Source organism: Callospermophilus lateralis, chromosome 8, assembly GCF_048772815.1.
Source record: "Callospermophilus lateralis isolate mCalLat2 chromosome 8, mCalLat2.hap1, whole genome shotgun sequence".
Classification (NCBI taxonomy): domain Eukaryota; kingdom Metazoa; phylum Chordata; class Mammalia; order Rodentia; family Sciuridae; genus Callospermophilus; species Callospermophilus lateralis.
In genome coordinates, this window is record NC_135312.1 from 55826994 (window position 1) to 55845185 (window position 18192).

The window sequence follows — 18192 nt, forward strand, 5'->3', positions numbered from 1 at the left end:
ATGCAGCTTCTTTATAAGGCAGGTGGGAGAAATGGCAAGTATGGAGACCCCATGAGGCCCAGATTTGGAATTGAGCAATGTCAGTTCTGCTGGGAGGTAGGTCACAAGGCCAGCTCAGATAAGGGAGTGTGGAAATAGATTTTATTTCTTGATAAGTAGAATTAAAAAGTCACATTGTAAAGGATATGGACACAGGCAAAGCTAGACAATTGGGTACCGTTTTGCAATCAACCTGTCACATGGGCATCATTGATGTAGTTGCTAAAATTACAAAAAAATAATAAATGGTAAGATAATAGTAAAAAACATGACAATTAACTGGGTCTGAAGTCATAGAAAATGAGGGGGCATGACCAGGCTTTCTCTATGTGAAAGAAATAGGGATAGGGGGTGAACAAAAAATTCAATGACATATACTTCCTAGAAGCTGTGGCTTTCCAAAGAGGATAAAGGAGAGATCTGTTGGAAGCAGTAAAAGGGATCCAAGTGCTAAAGTCAGTAGTATTCATGGAAAAATAGCCTCCTCTTTTTTTCCCATTTTATTTTACTTATTATTGCTATTGTTATTTTTATAAACAATAGATTTGCTGCAACATGCTCTGGCTCATTTTCTTGAATTTAAAGAATTAACACATTTCAAAAATATCAAAAATACATCATAATGAGTCTTGGAACTATAGTACGATAATGATTGCACAAAACTCTAAGATATGAGCCCACCATCTGCCTGACGTCCAGTGGCAACCATGAGAGAAACCTTATGACATCTGGGAGAGATTCATGAGGTTTAGAATACAAGGAGTTTACGCAGATTAATCACCAAGTGAGGGAATCAGAGCAGGTTTGACTGTAGCCACTTTTCTCCGTCTAGAAGTGCTTACATAACCACGGGACAAAGTCACTACAAGGAGAGAAAGAATAAGTTGTGTCCATGATTGAAGAGTCTGGAAAGCTCCACCCTGAAAAATATCCTCCTTTTAATAAAATTTGGAGTAAGCTCTACCATCAGGGAGCCAATGTCTTGTATAGAGGGAGTAAGAGAAGTTCAGAGAAAAGGTGGATATGGGGGAGTTTTCTAAGAGAAAGCCCAAGTCCTAAGAAGACAGAGAAAGACTTAGGGAGAGCATGGAGGCAGGAGATGGGTCAGATTAGGGATGTGGAAAGCATGAGTTTGAAAGTGGAACATCTGGAACATGAGATTTCTGAGCATTACCAGGGCATGCCATGATGGGTATAGCCTTGCCAATCATCCCTGCAATTCATACAACCTCAGGGGGTGCATGTTACTCTTGCTATTGAGAGTAGAGATGATTAAGATCTCACAGGCAGCCTGCAGGCACTTCCCCTGTTTCCATCTCACATAGATAGATAGAATGGAACACTGACTATCGGTTCCTAGAGACATTTATTTATTTATTTATCTATCTATCTATCTATCTATTTATTTATTTTGCTGCTGCTGACATAGACGCATCTTTCTTAGTTATGCATGTCTCTAACCCCACCTCATTCTGAGCCCAGAGTCAAGAAATTTCCATGGGCCATATATTCTCCTTGGAGTGTCTCTATAGGTGATGGAGCCCAGGTTAGAGGCCCCTGTTGGGATCTACCAGAAGTGACTGTTAGAGGAAACACCAAAGGTTCCCATTTCCCTGAACCAGTAGGATGCACCCAAAGCACGCCCCCCTCCAATGTGGGGCAGTTCTGTTACAGTGCCACCCACCCTTTCTGCCCTCCTTCAGGAGAAAGCAGGCTCTGGTCCTCATTGCTCTTTTTCTCCCAAGATCATCAGAAGTAGCAGCTTATTTCTGATTTATTTACTTTAAGACTCATTCTGTCAAAGCAGTCTAAATATTATTAGTCCAAAAATATCACCTTGCTGAGTGAGACAGGTGTTCATTACCTTGGGAGTGAACACATTCTCCTGGTCAGCAAGTACAAGGTTGTTACTTTTTCTGTCTTTTTGCAGTACTTGCTATTCATAGACCAGCTGACCCTGAAGTCCTTTCATTTCCCAAGGTGAACTGGTCACAAAATAAATCTTAGAGCTTTTCACCAAGTACCCAAAGACCTTTGTAAAATGTAGTTCATCATTCTTTATCCCAGGATTGAGGTGAGAGTCCATTTCATTTCCAGAGAGCAGGTTTTGTTTGCTTCCTCTTGTGACTGTTCCTTGAACACAAATAGGCACATGTCATGATGTCATCTCATTAAATCCTTACCATAAATTTATGACATAGATAATATTATTATTTGTTTTAATTATAAAGAAACTGGGACTGAGAAGCAAAAATTCCTGCTATGACATTATGCAGGAGGTCCAAAGGTAGTTGAGCTGGGATGGGAACTCAAGCTATCTGGCTCAAAACATTTAGGCCTAACTCCCAGCATCAGGCTGTTAGTGTGCCCCAAATCCAGGGCTTATAATACCGAGCACTAGAATTTTTAAAACCTGAAGTTATTCACATAAAGGCTAGACAATAGTGCAAAATACTAGGAAGCATTTTTGTTCCAGTAAATGCACTGAGTTCTCTTTATGGAGAAAACAGGAGCATAGAGACAGTTAATGAAGGGGTTTATGGAATTTTCTGGGAGGATTCATCCTGGGAGTCAAATGTCAGGCTGAAAAAAAATTCTCTAAGTTTCCCTGATAGTGGCAAGGTCTTTCTCACTGCTCTCAGACTGTATAACTCTGGCTTACCATCACAGCACAGATCTACAAAATACTAAAAACAAGTGAAGGGACTCCTAGAGCAGAAAGAAAAAATTCAGCAAGATGGTAAAGAGAAAGCAGAAGTTGAGATCATGGAAAAGTTTGAAGAGAATGATAGAGAAAACAAAAAGGAAGTATGAATTCAAAGTAAAATAATTTCAAGTGCAATTAAGAAAAAATATTGAGCTGAAATTTGAGTGTAGATGGTAACTAAAAGTAGAATAAGGTTTAAATGAAGTGATGGATAGTTTAATGAAAATTAAATACCATAAAAATGCTGAAAACAAGTTGCTAATATTATGGGTCAAGAATATATGTCAAGATTTTAAAAAGTAAATAATAAAGAGCTAAAGTGTTGGAAAGATTAGGGGAAATAATTTTACATAAAGGCACTCAGGCGGTATGTAAAGAGACAGAGCGGGGAGGGCATAGGAGAGGTAAAACAACTGCACGTGAGTCACATCGTGCGCAACACAGTTGTTGGGGTGAGGGTCCAGCTCCTGAGAAGCACAGAGTTGCCGGGTCCTGAATCCCATTCCCAGACACACTGCCTGGACCACATTTTTCTTGCCTCTCAAGCGGTGGCGGGCCTAGGAGGAACTCAGCCGTTGTGCTCGTCTTCCCTCTGCTGGCCGCTTTGTGGAAGTGCATCCAGAAACTAGCTGACCCACAGGGAAAGCAAGCAGAGCAGCTAGCTAGGTGTGACTCAGGGGCAGGCTGAGAGACAAGACTGAAGGGGTCCAGGGTGGGGGGCAAATCACGAGGGCATTTGGGATCCTTCAGCTTGAGAGAAAAGAGAAGGCGACTGTATGACACAGCTACTTGCTACCTTTCCTGTTAGGGTTCCCTGTTCTCCTTGAATCAACAACTCAAGTCCTGAGGGCACTGTAAAGAAACTCACCTGGAACTTGCTGAAAAAATAAATGAATACATAGGAGAGAAGCTGTGACAATGTACCAACTTACTGTGAGGGTAAGGGAGGAAGGAGACCATGGTTGGAACAAGTGATAATTTAACATGAACGCAAGTTGTGTTATGTTATTATTGTTCTTTTTATTCATTGCTATTATTTTCTTTGCACTATTTATTGAATACATTCAGTGTGCCAGGTACCATGCTCAAACCTTTAATATATTATTTTTGGTTCTCACAAAACCCTTGCAGTATCCATGCTCAGATTTTCTTTTTATAGAATAGGGTCAGAAAGGTTAAGTGTCTTATCCACCATCTCACCAAATGATGAGTGGAAGACCAAACCAGAATTTGTGACCGTTCATGATCTTAGAAGGAAACAGAAATCCAGGTTTTACAGGAACGAGCAGAAAATTCTGTCCCCATCTTATATCAACTTTGGGTCCTTACAGTACTCAATCCCCTTTACCAGACCACAGAAATCTAAATCAGGTGTTTAGAAATACGATCATCCCACTGTGTAAGCCAGCAAGGTCTACAATTTTATTTTAGGTACCCAGGATCCCTGGTTTCTGTAATCTGGGACTTAAGCTACACTATTTTTTTTTTAATGGGTTGGACAGTGCACTATAATACCTCAAGCATTACTGTTTCTGTAAGAAAACATATTACACAAAAAAAATCCACCAAATTCCAGTGGGAAGTAGTTTGTATTGTCATGTTAAATAATCAACTAAACACTGGTAATTGTCATTCAGGGATAGAATAACTTACTTGACTATATATCCTAATTATGCAGACTTGAATTTTATAGAGACCCAAACAAGCGATGTGGTTTTTTCCAAGGGAAGGGGGTCAAATTTAGTTCTGCTTTAGAACAAAAATTGACTATGTATAGAACAGTTGGATAGAAAAATATTCTCCTAGTTCTTTAAAAACTTTTGATTTCTTTTATCATTAAAGTAATATACAATCACTTAGAAAACTCAGAAAAAGTAGAGAGAAGAAAATAATAATAATTTAATTCCAATATAGCAGATACATATTATAAATATATGTATAGCATAGGAACATACGATGTCATATGTGCAAACACATACTCCCAAAGTTGTTTTCTATCCATCTTTCATTCTAGATGATGAATAATGCAGGTTTGTAGGCTCCTGCTACTATCTGTTTATGCTGAATTTCAGTCACAGAAATTATCCCCAGAATCTTCCGGGAGGAGGAATTCTCCAGGCATGCTGTCTGCCGTGATGCCATGGGGAAAGACATCCCCTCCAGTACTGCTGACTCCTGCTCAGCTGCAGGCTGGATCCCTGGACTAGCAAAGAGGCATGTATTTTGTTGTAAGGGGAAGAGTCGACCTCTCCCTGCCCGCTTTCCCTTTCAGAGGAAGCTTGCCAGTGCTGCTCTGTGTTAATGGTTTGCAGGACTTGAATGAAAGTGCTTTCTTGGTATTTTTTTGAAGTCTGACTCAGAAATGAGTGTCTGCAGACCTGGCTGAGGAACCACAACTTTACAGACTTCACTCACCAAGGCTGTCTTACTGGGTGGAAGTCTGAGCCTGGCTTCTTATCTCAGGAAGAGTTCTCCAAGGAGCATTGGTCGTTCCCCCATGCTGGTGGCTTCTGGGTGAGGCTCACCCCACCAGTCTGTTATGGAGTCTGAAACCACTGCTACAAAAGCAAAGTGGAGATGACATAGGACCTTTTTTTTTTTTTTTTTTTTTTTTTTTTTTTAGGAGACAACTGAAAATGCAACATAAACTAACATATATAAAGTGATTAGCACATTGCCTGAAGCACAGTAAATGTAGTACATACTAATATACCAAAAGATGTTGGCTATGGCCACTATTTTAAATATAGCTTGTCAAAATGTTATCATGTATGCATTTTGTCACTATTCTTTAAAATAGCTTTTTAGTAAATCTATAATATTCCACAGTATGAATTTAACCATTTCCTATTGTTGAATATGAAGATTGTCTTCACCTTCTATATTGAATTGTTATAAAGAAAAACTTGAGCATAAATCTGTTCCCATATCTGATTTCTCTAGATTTCTAGGACTCGGAATTAGAGGCAAACCTGGACTTAGTTAAATGGCCTCACTTCTTTTTGTACTGTCTTGCTGAGTGCACCACTTATGTGCTTCTCAGACCGGCCTCACCTTGGGGTAACTTCTGGAAGAAGCAGGGGCTGTGCTTCCTATTGTGCTGCTGTTAAGTTCTGTTTATACTCAGGTGTGGGGAGGGTGTGGGGGTGGTGGGAATGGGAGGGGGTGACGCTGCAATAAGAATATCAAAGTGACCTGTCCCTGGGCTGCCACATTAAGCTGGAAGTCTGCTTTTATTGTTTCCACGGTCTGCGAGCTGTGTTTGTGGGAGCTGTGGGCACTGCTTCTGTAGACTAAATCCTGAACTGAAGTGGCTGGTTGGCTTCATCTGTTTCCACTTTGCTTCCAGTGCCTGTTCGTCCTGTGGTGACCCTGCTTTCTGCTGCCCAGGGCCTGCTCTGGTACCACATATACTTTGTTGTAGGTGGCTCCGGGGTCAGCCAAGGGTGGGTGGTGCCTCACTCCTGGAGTAAGTGCCTCAGTGACTGGCCTTGCTGCCTCAGGGGAGACAGCTGAGAGAAGAAAAGGGTGTGCTGGGACCCTTGTCACTGGGGTGGAGTGAAACTGACCATCCCTTCCCCTGCTGCTAGTCCCTCTTCCCCATCATCTCCAGTCAATGACAGCTGTATTTGTCACCTGTATCTGCCATCCCAGGCAAACCAAAGTCTTCTGCCTTGTCATAGAAGTACCCATGTAATATCCTAAAGCCTAAAATATTTACTACATGAAAGAGTTTGGTGATCTCAGATTTAGACTGAAATAGAAAATTCATACCCTATTTGAATCAAATGTATGATGTATGATATGTCAAGATCATTGTAATGTTTTGAGCAACCAATTAAAAAAAAAAAGAAATAGCTACTGAGAACTTTGAGATATTTTTCTTTCATTTATAGCACAGATAAAGCCACTTAGTATTGTCAATGTGAATTTGAAAATGAAGACTTAAGTAAAAGTGTTGAGTAAGCGGCATAATATCGATCAATGTATGTTCTTCCTATTGTTTGTGCCTCATTTTCCTTTTTTTAAATGTTTTCTTGCTCTGAAATAGTGAAAGAAGGGGTAGGGGAAGGGGGAGAAAGGTGGGAGGGAGGGAAAGATATTTTCTCTAAGCATAAGCAACACTAGTATCAGAAGATTTGAATGCCTATTAAATAGGGAGACAGAAACCGGATTACCATGTTGAGTGTTCAAGATATTAAAACACTGTTGTTTATAGTTGTGGGGGAAAATTCTGTGGGGAAAATCTGAGATGATGAATCATTGAAGTTTCAAATTAACTTGTTGGTCTTACCATTAATAACATATAAGGCATCCTCAATTTCTATGTGTATTGTACTTGTAATTTGCTTGGAAATTTATTGGTTTATTTGTTTATTTATTTTTTCGGTACTGGAGATTGAGTCCAGGGCCTCACATGTGCTAGACAAATGTCCTACTACTGAGTTGCATCCCCAGCTCTTGGAATTTAATTGTTTGGAATGCACAAAAAGTATAGGAAAAACTTTAATTCACTATATACTATCCGTATGCAAACAGCAGAAAACAAAGATGTTTACCTAATAATAATTACAATAAAGAATTAAATTTAACATCGTGGTTGTACTGAGGAGGCATGCTTGTAGAAAGTTTGCTCCGTAAACATAAAGATAGCAATGGCCACTGTGAAGGCAGTGAGGCTGGCAGGGCCATTTGGGGGGTCTTCAGCCTGGAGAGTGGGAGCAAGGATAAGGCCTGGGTGGTGTATAGCTCTGAGTTTAAGTAGGTTGTGATCTGGACTGTGGACCTCAGGGAGTGCTTGAATTTTTGCACCTCCTTTCTGATTAGGCTCCTCAGCAGCCTCGTGAGACAGAAACCATCTGCAACAGAGGCGCAGTTCCAGTCGGTACTTGTGAACTTCATGCACCTGGTGGAGATGTGCTGCCACGCAGAGGAAAGTGACATGTGTTTTCAGAAAGAGGTAACTGTGTTTCCTTGTTTATTCTTAAACAGGAATGTTACTTCGAGGAAAAAACCTTTCCCCACTGCAATCATGAAAAGGTTAGAACATCAGGCCAGGTGGATTTGAGTAATTAACTATATTTCATCTTGGAATAGTTGAATATTTATGTGTATTTGAAGAAATTTGGCACAAATACAGATGCATACAGCAGTCATGACACCAGATAGACTGGGAATGTTTGGCTGTGGGTATAACAAGAAGAAGGAATTGGTGTAACTATAGAGAAATTATGTCCTTGAAAAATATAGAAGAATTTAAAATTTTTTTTTCCACAAAATTAACAGTTTAAAAACCTGTCTAGGAAGTCTGGAGTTTTGTTTTAGAAACGTAGGGGCACAATCAGGTCACTAACTATGTTTGGGAGAGAAACTAGGGAACCAGGTAAACAGATTTTATTTTCTCAGTGGTCAGAAGTTCATGAGAACAGGAGTTAAAGAACAAACAGGACAGAGCACTGAGAGGATCAAGAGACCTGTGTATACACACACCCCAAGCTAACTACCAGGACAATATTTTCTGTAATTAATCTAATCGCATGTAATTAACAAGTAAATTATTTTTCACAAGTTGGTGAATTATGCAACTTACATTGCAAAGAAAATCTTGGTAGGATGTGCCACAGCAAATTCATGTAAACTCACCAAAGGGGAATTACTGCAGGAGTACCTGGGTTGGACCAGCAGAGACATGAACTCAGGAGCAGAAATTAAGAGTACAGCAGGTGATAGAATCTGAGTACAGAAAGGTGAGTATGTGGTTAACAAAAAGAGAGAAAGTATCTTGATGCTTTGGCAAAACAGGCTGGGGTTGATTAGGAGTAAGGGTAAGTTCAGCAATGGCCCTAGATAACACTTTCAAAGGTAATAATTTTCACTACTGCCTTAATTACCTGCAGTGGCTTCTTTCTACTATTCAGCTAAACTTTGCATGTGTTTATATTGATATTCACGTAGCTACAGATGCTCTTCAACTTATGATGGGGCTACGTCTTGACAGACCCTAAGTTGAAAATTTCACAGGTTGAAAATGTGTTTAATACACTCATCTTCAAACATCATATTGCAGCAACCCAGTACACTGTAGAGTGCAGTTGTTTACCCTTGTGATTGTGGGACTGACTGACGCTGCCCAGCATGTCTATATATAGTATAGTATGTCACTAGCCTGGGCAAAGATCAGAATTAAAGTTCAAAGTGCTTTCTACTGAAACTGTAGGGCTTTCATACCATCATAAAGTCAAAATATCCTAAACCATCATAAGTAAGGGACCACGTATACAGACTAGTCAAGGGCAGGCAAATGACAGTGCTCAGGATAAATCACTCCTACTTCCTGTTTATGTATCACTAAGAGTTTATTGGCAGATAGACTGCTGTGGTTTGGATAAAAGGTTCATGTGCTGGAAGCTTAGTCCCTAGTGTGGTCATGTTGAAGTAGTAGATCTACAGTCAGGGCTTGGTCACTGAGGGTACTGTCCTCAGAAGGAATTAATGTAGTTCTCATGGGACTGGGTAATTTCCCACAAAAGCAGGTAGTCATAGAAGAATAAGCCTGGCCCTTGAATCTCTCTGGCTTCCAGTCTTTCCACGTGGTCTCTCCATGTATACTCCCACCATTATGTTATCTGTCAGGATGCTCCCACCAGAGGCCAGATAGTGCTATATGATCTTAATCCTTCAGCCTTCAAAACTGTGAGCCAAATAAACTTCTTCTCTTTCTACATTACCCATCCTCAATGGTTTTGTTATAGCAAGAGAATGCAGACGAAGGACAGATCCACCTATTAATTCATTGCGTGTCTATAGCTACTTTCTTGTTATAGTGGCAGAATAGTTAGGATAGAGAATATAGGAACTACAAAACCCAAAATATTTACTATCTAGCTCTGCACAGAAAATGTTTGTGACCTCTGGAATAGTACAAAATGTTTATTTTTAAATCCATTTTAACTTTCATAAAGCATTCAGAAAACATGTCCTCACCTGAGTAACAACCTCATATCCCACTCATAAAAATACTTCCACTGAAGGGGCTGTGTCTATAGATTCCCAAGGGAGTGTTTTGAAGTGATCTTGCTTTTGAGGTTGAATTCTTCTTGTTCACATTATTTCATCAATAGTGTTACAGGAAGATTCCTGTTTCCTTTTACTTAAAATTGTTTTCATAAAAGAAAATTTCAATTGAATGATTAAAAAGGACAAATATTGTTCATTTTCTTTCCCTTCCGTCATTACTTTAGGATCTCTCCCAAAATTCAGGGGAAAAACAGAAGTTATAGGAAGAGTATGTCATGCTAATTAAAATTAAAAATCCAGACAAAAATGCTTATTTTACATAATTATGCCAATCTCTGAAGTTTAGTCAGGTTTACCTTTGTGCAATTGTTCAAAGGCAACATTCTCAAATTTTAGTGTATAACAGAATCACCTGTGAAAGCTTGTTAAAATGAAATAAATGTGTTGCACTTGGAGTTTCTGATTCAGTAGGTCTTGGGTGGGGACTGACATTTGCATTTCTGACAAGCTCCTGGTGCTGCTGCTGCTGCTGATTTGGGCAGCACATTTTAGCAAGCATTTTTCTAAGGTGCTCCTAAATAATCATAACCTGTTCCTCCTCCTCTTCAGTATTTCCTTATGACTAACTCTTGGTGAGAAGTTGGAACCAAGGACGGTAACAGAAATAAACAGTTCAAAAAATAACATAATTGTGAAAGAATTGGGGGACATAAAATATGAGGATAAGAAGACAATATATTCAAAATAACTGAATACAAAATGCCTAGTATACAAGGTAGGAAGAGAATATGAAAATATTTTGGAATCTTATCATTAAATGTTTTGCCTCTGGCTTCTTCATTTGTGGAAGGAGTCTGGGATTGACTGTAGTGCAAAGGAATAATACCCAGGAACTTCCCAGGAGTCTCCACGAAACCCAATTCCAGGAGTGAGGAGGCATAAGTGCTCCTAGGACTGTAAAAGACTAACTGCTCCAAGGACCTACAAGGCATATACTTTGTTTTCTTTTCTGAGATAATAGCAGTCAATTATGTGAGCCTGTTCTGCCTGTTGAAAGAAAAGTGGGCAAGCTTAAAACCTGCCTGTCCAGCTATATCTGTTGGGAGGGAAAGCAATTTATAGATAAGATGGAAGCCATATTTTAAGAAGAAAGCCCACAATAAAGGATACTTCTAAGGAGAAAAAGGAGAGACAAAGTCAATATTACATTGTTGGCAAAAGTAAGAAGGAAACATAAAAGAGGGTAAAAATCAGGAGATTCGGATTATTTTATCTACACAGAGTGAGTGAAATAGTTTAGGGCAGATATAACCTGTTCAACCCACTCACCAACTTACCAGTGTGAATTTGGGCTGTCCAGAGAAGAGGCATTATACATTTCGTGAAGTAATGTGAATTGTAGTCATTCGCAGGCTCAAAGAGAAAATTGTATTTACAGAAATTCTTTAGGCTACTCACAGAAAATCCTCCCTGTGAGGAATGATAATTAAAGCCTGAGACATTAATCTACAAAACAATAGACTATGAGGATATTCTATCATGATCCCATATTCTGTTATGAGAATTCTGCTATGAAAATAACCAAGTTAATATGAATTAGCAGAAGTTTGGACAGGTTGAAATGATGGTTTGAAAATAACATATGAAATTTAACAAAGAAGAAAAGGTAAAGTTTTGCTGTTGAATGAGGCTTACTTAGCAGAAGTTCATGTGAAGAGACCTGTTGGCTTTAATAGTCTATATGTAACCATGAGACTCACAGTTTGATTGCTCTACTGTCAAAGGTACTGCAATATTGGCATGCATTCCTGAAGGAAAACTATGATTGGATTACACAAATTGATAACCTCAATTTATATTGATCTTATCACTTGGGGTTGCTATAATTCATTGTCTCTTGATATTCTACATCATCTTGAAAATGATAGAAGTAATACATAAATTTAGCAAAAGTTCAAGTAGAGGAGCAGAGTAGCTTCCTCACTTCCAAGAGGCAACCAATCTTAAACTTTCACTACTAGTAACCTGTGATTTTTATCATCCTTTTAATAGTTTTTTAAAATGTTACCATCACTTAAAAATACAGTGCACTTACATTCACTTCAATCATCCTATCTGTATCCAAAGACTCTGTGTGTATGTGTATGTGTGTGTATATGTGTGTGTGTGTGTGTTTATTGTTAGTTTTAATTGGTTATATTCTATTTCTTGATCCTTCAACTTTACTCAGTGTCTAATAATCCTCTGAGAACTTGATTGACATGTCTAAATTTCCTTTAATTTCTATACAACCTTTCCTATCTTTTATTTTTATATTTTAAATATTTATTTTTTAGTTGTAGGTGGACACAATATCTTTATTTCATTTTTATGTGGTGCTGTGGTTTGAACCTAGTGCCTCATGTGTGCTAAGCGAGCCCTCTACCACTGAGCCACAACCTCAGCCCACCTTTCCTATCTTTTAAAAAAGCTATTCTATTACTTCTGCTTTGTCTAGATTTATACATCCTGCTTTGCTTCTGTAACATTTATGTCTTTTGTTAATAGGTTGCTGCTATAAACTGGGAGCTATTAAACAGTCTATTCAATGGCATGTTTACTTGAAATATTATTTATAACAGAACCATGTACAGGTTGACACATAGGTCAGTAACTTACCCTCTTATCTCTCAAAAGAGATGATCTTACAGATGTCAAGATTAAGTGCCATCTTTTCTCTTTTTCTAATATATTCTCAATTGCAGAAAATCATGCCACATCTACTTAGTTTTGCATAATCAGCCTGCATCTATTTAGTTTTCCAAATATGCAAACTAAATATTTCCTAGTATATTCTTCCTTTTTTGAGAACTTTATTTGACTTTCTTTTTCTATGTTGACAAAACAACAAAGCCCCTACCTTCATCACACCACTAAAATATTTCAGGTTCTTACATAGTTTCTATGACAGAATATTCTATCAACTTAGAGCTGTATTTTGAAAACTCCTCTGGGTTAATGTTTCAGTTTGAATTGAGTTACTTTTAGATCCAAGTAGTATCTATCCACATGAGTTTTCTTTTTATTGCAATCCTGGGTAAATTGGACTATTTCTATTATCCCATGTTGTGTTCTTTCTTGAATTCTTTTAAGTTTTGTTGGGCTGCATTTTCAAGTTATGTCTGTCTTTTGTTATTTTTTTTTTCCAGAATGAATACCTTGGAGAAAAACTTTTTGGTTCTTTGCATTTTTAAAGATTATTTTGTCCACATATTTGCATAGAACTTTTGCTGGTGTGCCAGAGGGAATTCTTTAATTGTTAATTAAATTAAATTCTGGTTAATCTAACCTAGGTAAAAAATGAATTTATTTAAAGCACAATGGTGGCTTTAAGAATCTGTGGGAAGTTTGAAAAAATGGACTTGGCACTAGAAAGGAACAAAAACAGTGCAGAAATCAATGACTCTCTGGTCTTTTGCTGCTGATACATCATTTTATGGTTTCTATTCTGAGATCCTATTTATCCACTTTGATATATTGGTCAATATTATTCCCAATTGCTTTCTTTTTTCTCACTAGAAATTCATCAACATCTCTTAAACTGATAGTGCTTTTTTATAGTTTTTAAAACATTGACAGGGGTTTCTTCTCTTTTTGTATATTTTTACTGTTACTGCATTGTGATTGCAGAAAAGATGAGTAACATATTTTAAAAGGATATGGGAAATTGTTAAGTCCAGAGTATACAGAGTAGAAAAGGGATTAAAAACCATGTCATGGGGATATGGAGGAATAGACTGGTAATACTTATCCTAAATCTGAGGGTGGGTGACATGATAGCAGTCCCCCAACAGGCCCAGCATCATAGGAAATCAAACAGTGGGAAATTTGAACTCAGTGTAAAGAAGATTTTTCTTTTCTATCCTCCACATTCCCTCACATGAGTCCATGTTTTATATAATCCGTAACCAAGTCTTGGATGGGCCTCGTCTCTAGCTGTGGCGTTATCAACACTGGTTTTATTTCATTCCAGGCCATTCTCATTATTAAAATATTTTTCTTAGAGGACTTTCTTTTACCTCATCTTAGTCAGAAACTTTTCTTTTTACAGAATTTTTTATCATAACAGAAATTTACCAGGGAACCATGGAATAAGTGTGGTCAGGAAGGAATGATGTGGGAAAAGATTGTTCTGAGAAAATGGACAAGATTAAATATCGAAGGTCTTGGGTTACACTTATAAAGAACTTTCCCATGAAAATTGATTTAAAAAGTCATGGATTACCAAATAAGCATCTTGAACTCCAGAAACATTTATAAAAACAATTCTAAATAGATTCTAAAGTGTCCGAATGATTTAGTGTGGTACATTTTAAAGAGAGTAGGAGGAAGGACTAAATGAACAGTCTTCTAAAGATTTTCCACAGAGTCCCTGGGGCTCATAGGATTGCTAGTCAGGTGTGTGTGTGTGTGTGTGTGTGTGTGTGTGTGTGTGTGTGTGTACCTTAACAGTGGGGTTCTGAAGCTCCATTTTCACATTAGCTAAAGATCTCACTTCATCTGTCTAGGCTGCTACAAATGATTTTTATTTGAATAAAAACTGTACAGGTAAAAACTGAGGAGAACTGCTGGATTGAATATAGAAGTCTATTCATGTCCACATGCAGGGGTGGTTCAAATCTGGTGCTGGTGTCTCTGTACCTCACTGAGTGGTGAAGGGGGCAGACTAGACTAGTTTTACAATTCAGTAAGAGGTTGATGCTAATGATCTGTTTATATCCTGCAGCAAAGAGTACAGCATTTTTGTGAGGAGAAAAAAAATTTATATATATATATTTGTCCCCAAAGTAGAACAGAGCTTGAAATGAATTGAATCTTTATGCTAAGGGACTAAGTCTGTGGAAAAGTACCTTGAAGAAAGGCTATAGTAGAGCCTATCTTGGGCATAGTAATTCCTGAAGGTTTTTCTACTTGGGGACCATAGTTGTTTAGATTTCTCATTTTTTCTTTCCCATCCACCCCTTCACATTTGTGCTTATTTGCTTTTTTCTCTAGGGGTCAAAATTGATTGAAAAGTGCCAGTCTTTCCTGGAAGGCTAAATAATGCCAGAAATTGTCAACGTAGGATCTTGGCTAAGAAGACTGTTTTGTTTTGCACGAATAATGAAACTCATGTTGATTATTGAAAATAACAATTAACAAATAAACCTTTAGTGCCTCACAATGTTATCCAAGAACACTGGCCCAATGTATACTAAATATGTTCTTTCTACTGAGCAGAAAGCTACTTATCAAAACCCTCAGACGATCCACTCTCCTTTCCCTTCTCCTTGTAAGTTTTTGCCTCTGGAGAGCAGCAGGTAGAGGTAAAAGCTGCCATATCTAGCTGAGAATTGGCTGCTGGTCTGTCACCATGAAAAAGACTCCAAGGGTGATTTGGAGTTCTGTCTATATCACTATTGAAAGTCAGCAAACTTAATTAAGTATGTTTTATCATAAAATTACCATTCCCCACATATGTCACTGATATTGGTACCATGGGCTTCTAATATATTGATATTAATTTGATCTTTAGGTGATGATTAGTCTTTACCCTGAAAATCTTGCTATAAATAACCTAAAGAACTTATAATTTGAACTGATTTTTACTTTTGCCAGATTCTTTTTTATAATGAAATAATCAGTAATATTTACTTTCCTGATAGATACCTACTTTTGATTGGAGAAATACAGAAGAAAAAATTCATTGTCATTACAGTGCTCTTTATTTGATTTTAAATATTGTTTTTCTTCACCACTGTGACTTCAATATGGTAGTACATATTAGCAAATTAATCCAATAAACAGTTGTGGGCTTTATAATGTGTTCAGTGCACTGTGCTAGACACTGTAGGGAATAATGTAAATATGAATATAGTAAGAACAAATTTCTAATGAATTAATATAAGATAGAAGCACATAAGGAATTATAATAAAAAGCAAATCTCACATTTCTGTTTTTTCAAGAGCAGTGAACTCTCATTGTGGTATACAGGAATTTGAGATCATATATTGTCATTGAAAGAAGTGACCCTAGCCCAGCTCTAGAAATGGGAACAGTTAGTTTCAACTGAGGAAGGTCTTCAGGGAAGGTGAGTGATTCATCTGGCTGTTTTTAAGACAGGAATGAAGTAATGGTGGACAGTAAGGCTTAGTGGAATAGAAAGCTGCAAGGGTGGGTGAGGATTTCTGCTAGTTTAACTGTACTATTTACCACACACGTCTCAAGTGCAAAGTGCCAGCTTTTCTGTGTATTATTCACATGACTCCCACAAGCGTCCAGTAGAGTAGGTACAGTAGGCTCTCGTTATTTCTGGGTTCCTCACCCATGGGTTCAATGAACTGCAGATGGAAAATATTTGAAAAACAATGGTGTCTGTACTGGACACGCACAGACTTTTTTCCTTGTCATTATTCCCTAAACAATATAACTACTATTTACATAATATTTACATTCTCTTACGTAGCATAAGTAGTCAATAGATAATTGACAGGATGTGGGAGGATGTGGGTAGGTTATGTGCAAACACTATGTCATTTTATATAAGACACTTGAGCATCCTCAGATTTTGGAATCTGAGGAAAGTCTTGACACCAATCCTCCACAGATACTGAGGGATGACTGTACTATGATTCCCATTATAGAAGTGAGGACACATAAAAGAATTCCAGACTGAAAGAGCCTAGTTGAAAGTGAAGACCTAGATTATGGGTGCTAAGAGTGTGGATTCTAGAGTCAGAGGTACAAATCCTACCTTTTTCTCCTACTAAAGATCTTAGCAATCTTCTTACCTCTTCATGGATTACTTTTCTCATCTATAACATGGACTTGAAAGAATAATGTCTTCATTGGGATTAAATGTCTTCATTTGCATTAAATGAGTCAATATATGTAAAGCACTTAAAATAGTGCCTAGTGAGTGGTAAATGTATTAGGTAGAACTATATGAAATTGCTTTTTTCTAAGTCAAATATTGATAATTTTAGGTGGCTCAATCCAATAAGTGTTAACATATTATTAAGAAGGCAAATGGATGCCATTGAAGGGTTTTGCCCTCCCTGGTTGCATCTTATTCTCCTTTCCTTTCCTATGTACTTACCTCAGCCTAATAGTTACAACTGCTAGCTTTTTCTCTTCATCAATTGCCTTGCAAATGGAGTTCTTTCTACTTCAGTTCCTGAAAGCAATCTGAATAGCCCCAAAATCCATAAGAACACTGCTTCACTGTCTTTCACAGAGCCATGAGATAATAAAATATACTCCCATTTTAGGGAAAATCACTTACCAGAGTTTCTATATTTCTTTAGCTACTGGATCAGACTGTGAAAAAAAGAAGCATACTTATAAAGGACATTTTATAAAAGTATTTAATAATAAATATTTAATAATTTATTCACTTATTCATTCACTAATTACTTTATTCAACTTATTTTTATCGATCACATCCTATATACAAGGCACCATATGAAGTACAACAAAGTATATAAAGATGAATGTGACAGGTTCTCTACTGTTAGTAAGAATAATAAATTATCTAGAGTTTAATTTGATCAATATATAAATGGTGAAGTATTTGAACTACATAAAACAAGAAAAAATGTGTTTGTGACAAAACTTTATAGAATTATGCAAAATAACTCTTAAATAGACAGATTTTTGCCTCAGAAATTGTGTTAGTTGTTTACTTCCATATAATGAGCTATCCTAAAATTTAGCAGCATATCACAGGAAGCCTTTATTCTCTGTTTACAAGGATCAGAAATCCAGCAGTGATTGCACTGAGTTTTCTGGCTCTGGGTCTTGCATGAGTTGCAGTCAAACTATTAGATGGGGTAAAGTTATCTCAAGACTTGACAGAGGGTGGAAGATCCCTTTCAAGCTGGTCCATTTATGTAGCTATTGATGGGAGGCCTGGATTTCTGGCTAGCTTTTGACAGAGGTGAAAGGCCTCGTGTAATGCCTCATCAGGTAAGCCTTTTCCTAAGACTACTTAGGCCATGAGAGTTGTTCCCCTAGAGCAAGAGAGAGAGAGAGCGAGCGCATGTGCGAGAGAGCCCAACGAAGAAGACACAGTGACTTTTTATGATCTAATCTTCAAAGTCACACATGCTTCCTTTTGCTTTCCCTTATTAGAAGCCAGTCACTAATTATTTTAAAAGAGTAGATTTTAAATATACTAATCATAAAGAAATGATAAGTATGTGAAGTGTTGGATATATTAATTAACTTGATTTAATCATCCCACAATGTATACATATGACATCACATTGAACCCTATAAATATAGAATAGCTATTTTTCAATTAAAAGTAAAAAGAAATCAGTAAGTCCAACTCATTCACAGGTGAGGAGGATTAGGCTGCATCTTTTGAGAGGAAAAGTACCAAAGATTCTATGGATATATCACAAGT

The 18192-nt window shown here is 37.6% G+C and overlaps 1 protein-coding gene across 1 annotated transcript in view; it reads left to right on the plus strand.

The window, feature by feature from the left end:
- The window catches only part of LOC143405677 (alpha-fetoprotein-like), a 40876-nt gene extending 26034 nt beyond the window's left edge, over positions 1 to 14842 (plus strand). Inside the window, exons 13-14 of the mRNA XM_076864037.2 lie at positions 7574 to 7706; positions 14798 to 14842. Of these exons, the coding sequence (XP_076720152.2) occupies positions 7574 to 7706; positions 14798 to 14842 (178 nt within the window). The remainder of the gene's footprint in view (positions 1 to 7573; positions 7707 to 14797) is intronic.
- Positions 14843 to 18192: the final 3350 nt, after the last annotated feature.